This window comes from Carlito syrichta, unplaced genomic scaffold (assembly GCF_000164805.1).
Source record: "Carlito syrichta isolate Samal-C Ts95f unplaced genomic scaffold, Tarsius_syrichta-2.0.1 Scaffold126482, whole genome shotgun sequence".
NCBI lineage: Eukaryota > Metazoa > Chordata > Mammalia > Primates > Tarsiidae > Carlito > Carlito syrichta.
The window spans coordinates 16,418-19,768 of NW_007070578.1; the positions used below are offsets into that span (position 1 = coordinate 16,418).

At 55.6% G+C, this 3,351-nt stretch overlaps 1 protein-coding gene across 1 annotated transcript in view; it reads right to left on the reverse strand.

The window, feature by feature from the left end:
• Positions 1-3,351, reverse strand: part of SYMPK (symplekin) — a 40,040-nt gene that overhangs the window by 5,410 nt on the left and 31,279 nt on the right. The window contains exons 20-21 of the mRNA XM_008048663.2: positions 2,684-2,774; positions 1,677-1,778 (exon numbers count right to left, since the gene is read on the reverse strand). Coding sequence (XP_008046854.1) covers positions 1,677-1,778; positions 2,684-2,774 — 193 coding nt within the window. The remainder of the gene's footprint in view (positions 1-1,676; positions 1,779-2,683; positions 2,775-3,351) is intronic.

Genomic DNA, 3,351 nt, shown 5'->3' on the forward strand with positions numbered 1-3,351 from the left:
GATGCAGTTGATTTATTGTAGAGATGAGGTCTCTGCCCAGGCGGGTCTCGAACCCGTGGGCTCAGGCAATCCACTCACCTCAGCCTCCCAAAGGCGCGGGATTACAGGCTGAGCCACCAAGCCCGGCTGGGTTTTGCATTTTCGTAAGCTCTTCTCTTGACCTTAAGTTTCTGAGAACTTGCTGAGGAAGGTCAGGAAATAAGTCACTCAAGAAGCTGTTTCAAGCTGAATAGGAAAGTAGCAGGCAGAGAGGAAGCCCTTTCCCCACTCTGAAGGAAAGTGAGGAATCAAGGACAGCTGTTTTCTTTTTTTTTTGAGTTGGAGTCTCACTCAGTCGCCCAGACTGGAGTACAGTGGCCGCTCCCAGCCACTGCAGCCTGGACCTGCTGGGCTCCGGCGATCCTTCCACCTGAGCCTTCCAAGTAACTGGAACTACAGGTGCGTGCTACCACACCCTTCTAATTTTTTTGGTTTATTGTAAAGATGAGGTCTTGAATCTGTGGGCTCAGGCAATTCACTCACCTTGGCCTCTCAAAGTGCGGGATTACAGGCTGAGCCACCGAGCCTGGCTGGCAGTTGTTTTCTGAGTAGACATGGGATAGTCAAGGCCCCTACCTCTATGGGGCAGGGTGGATCCTGAGCTAGAAACTTCTCTCAGAGAGGGAGTGGAAGGGAGAGCTCCGGGAAGGCAGTCCTCAGACCAGGGAACCAGCAGAGCTGAGATTCCAACTGGGTTGTCTCACTTCAGACTGTTTTCTCCACTATACCACTTAGCCTCCGTGTGGTCCTGAGCACATTACTTGAGCTCTCTGGAACCTGCACTTCCTGGTCTACAGAACGGAAACCCGCATACTTACCAAGTGATATGTGAGGAGGACCCGCAGGAGCAGGCACGCAGGCATTCAGGGAGAGCCAGCTCAAAGTGAGTGTTCAGCAAGTGGTGATCATCCTGAGCTCAAGCTGACCAATGTGTCACCAACCCCCACCATGGAGGCAAGCTTTCCGCCTGACTCAGGTCTGGCATCTACCCTGGGTCCAGCAGGTGCCCTGGATTATGTACTCTGCTCTGCTGCTGTCCTCTGGCCATTGCTCACTGTGGGCTCTGCTTCCTTCTACACCTCAGCGTTAGGGCTCTCCCCTTCCTTAGGACCACTCTGTGCCAGCACACAGTAGGTTCATCAGTGCCTTAGCCAGAGGCAGAAAAAGAAGGGTTATAAAGTGTAAGACCTGACAGGAAAGAAGGGAGGAGAAAACGGAGGAGGAGGAGGAATGCAAGAAGTGAGGGTGAGCCAGGCTCGGTGGCTCAGCCTGTAATCCTGCGCCTTTGGGAGGCTAGGTGAGTGGATTGTCTGAGCCCGCGGGTTCAAGACCCTCCTGGGCAGTAAGACCTCATCTCTACAATAAATAAAAAAATCAGTCGGGTGGTGGTAGCACGCGCCTGTAATTCCAGCTACTTGGAAGGATCGCTGGAGCCCAGCAGGTCGAGGCTGCGGTGGCCGGGAGCGGCCACTGCACTCCAGTCTGGGCGACATAGTGAGACTCCAACTCAAAAAAAAAAAAAGTGAAGGTGGGTCTCCAGAGGGTGGAGATGGCACAATCTGCAGCTTGGCAGACCCCAGCAGAAGGCTGTGGGTGCCCAGGGCCCGGACACTGAAGGGGACAGGGAGCAACCTCACCTTTGATGATGGACTTCATGTCGCACTTCACCGAGTCGATGTTGTGTAATGCAATCAGGAGCTCCCCAGGGTTGAGGGGGGACAAGGCTGAGTTTCCTTCGCCTGCAGTGGGCAGGAATGGGATGGGAGGGGGCGACAGTATGGTGGCCTAAGTGAAGAGATGGGCCTGATTTCCCCAGACTGGGGGAACTGCGAATGAAGACGAGGGTACTCTGCTTTGAGGGGCTGCAGAGGGCTATAGCAGGGGAAGCAACTGACAACACAACACAGCACTGAATGAAGCAGCAGCCCTAGGTCTCCATCGGGTCCGTGGCTCCTCTCCCATCCTGGGTTCTGCCTTCAGTGGAGCAGGTGCGGCTGGTTCTCCCCCCATTGGGCTGTGTGTGCACCCTCGAGGGCAGAACTAGGACCAGCTCATGGCCTGGTAGCCCATGGGCATTTGCAGGACAGGGCAGAATGGGGCCAGAATGGAGCAGGACTTGCAAAGAGTGGCCGGAGCCTTCTGCGGTGCGGGGCCCAGAGGAGTGGCAGGAGGCAGGGGGCCTCTGCTGCTGCTGTTCTGCCAGCCCAGACCCTTCATTTCACCCCTTGGCTCAGTATGAGCAGACAGACACTCTCTGCTCCTTCCCTAGCTCTGGCCCTGGGGTGAGAGCCCAGAAATCCATTCTATATTACCCCATCATTTTTCTAAGGTGTAATTTTGCTTTTGTTTCTTTTTGAAGCTGCCTGAGGCTGAAGAGCAGCTGGATTCCCGCAGGAAAGACACTGCTGGTGAGTCAGCCCTAGCTCCACAGGCGTGCTCCTGCTGTGGAGGAAACCATTCTCCAAACATTCCAGGAGGGTGGCGTGGGAGCTCTGGGTCCTGTGACATCAGGACTGGCTGGTCTCCTGGGAGCAGGATGAGCCCCACTCTCCCTGAAGGCGGTGCCCACAACCCCCCAGCACTCTGCCCCTCCCCTCTTGCCCACCCCGAGGGGCCTCCTGGTGGGGAGGGGTATACCACCTACCGTGCTGGGTGCCCAGCAGGCGGTTGAAGACCTCCTTTACCACGATGGGGTTGAGTTTGATGAGCTTAGGCAGGGCCTGGATCACCTCTTTCTACAGGGAGAAGGTTGGTGGCGGGCAGTCAGATACACCCTTGCCCCCATTCTGGACAAGATGCAGCCCCACCTGCTCTGGGTCACCACACCCTCCCATGTTCCCTTCCTTGTCACTCCCTCGGCTCCCTCAGGGTGGCGCTTCCCCCCAGTTCACCCCCCATGTGAGCCCCCTGCGTGTCACAGGTCCCCTGGGTCAGGCTAAGTACTTCACACACAAGAGCCGCTGACTCCCCCTGCAAGTGTGCAAGGGGAGAGTGTTAACAACTGCCTGCACAGGTGAGGAAATAGGCTCACCCAAGGTCCTACAGTTCACTGGGGCAAGACCCCACATGAGACACAGATGCTTTGAGGCGAACAACACTACCTCTGCGGTTTCTGTATATGCCTCCAGAGTGTGTGTGTGTACGTGTGTGTACACGTGCACATGCATGCCTGAGGGTCACTGTGATTTTTTTTTTTTCTTTTTGAGTTGGAGTCTCACTGTGTGTGTGTGTGTGTGTGTGTGTGTGTGCGCGCGCGCACGCACATGCATGCCTGAAGGTCACTGTGAATTTTTTTTTTTTTCTTTTTGAGTT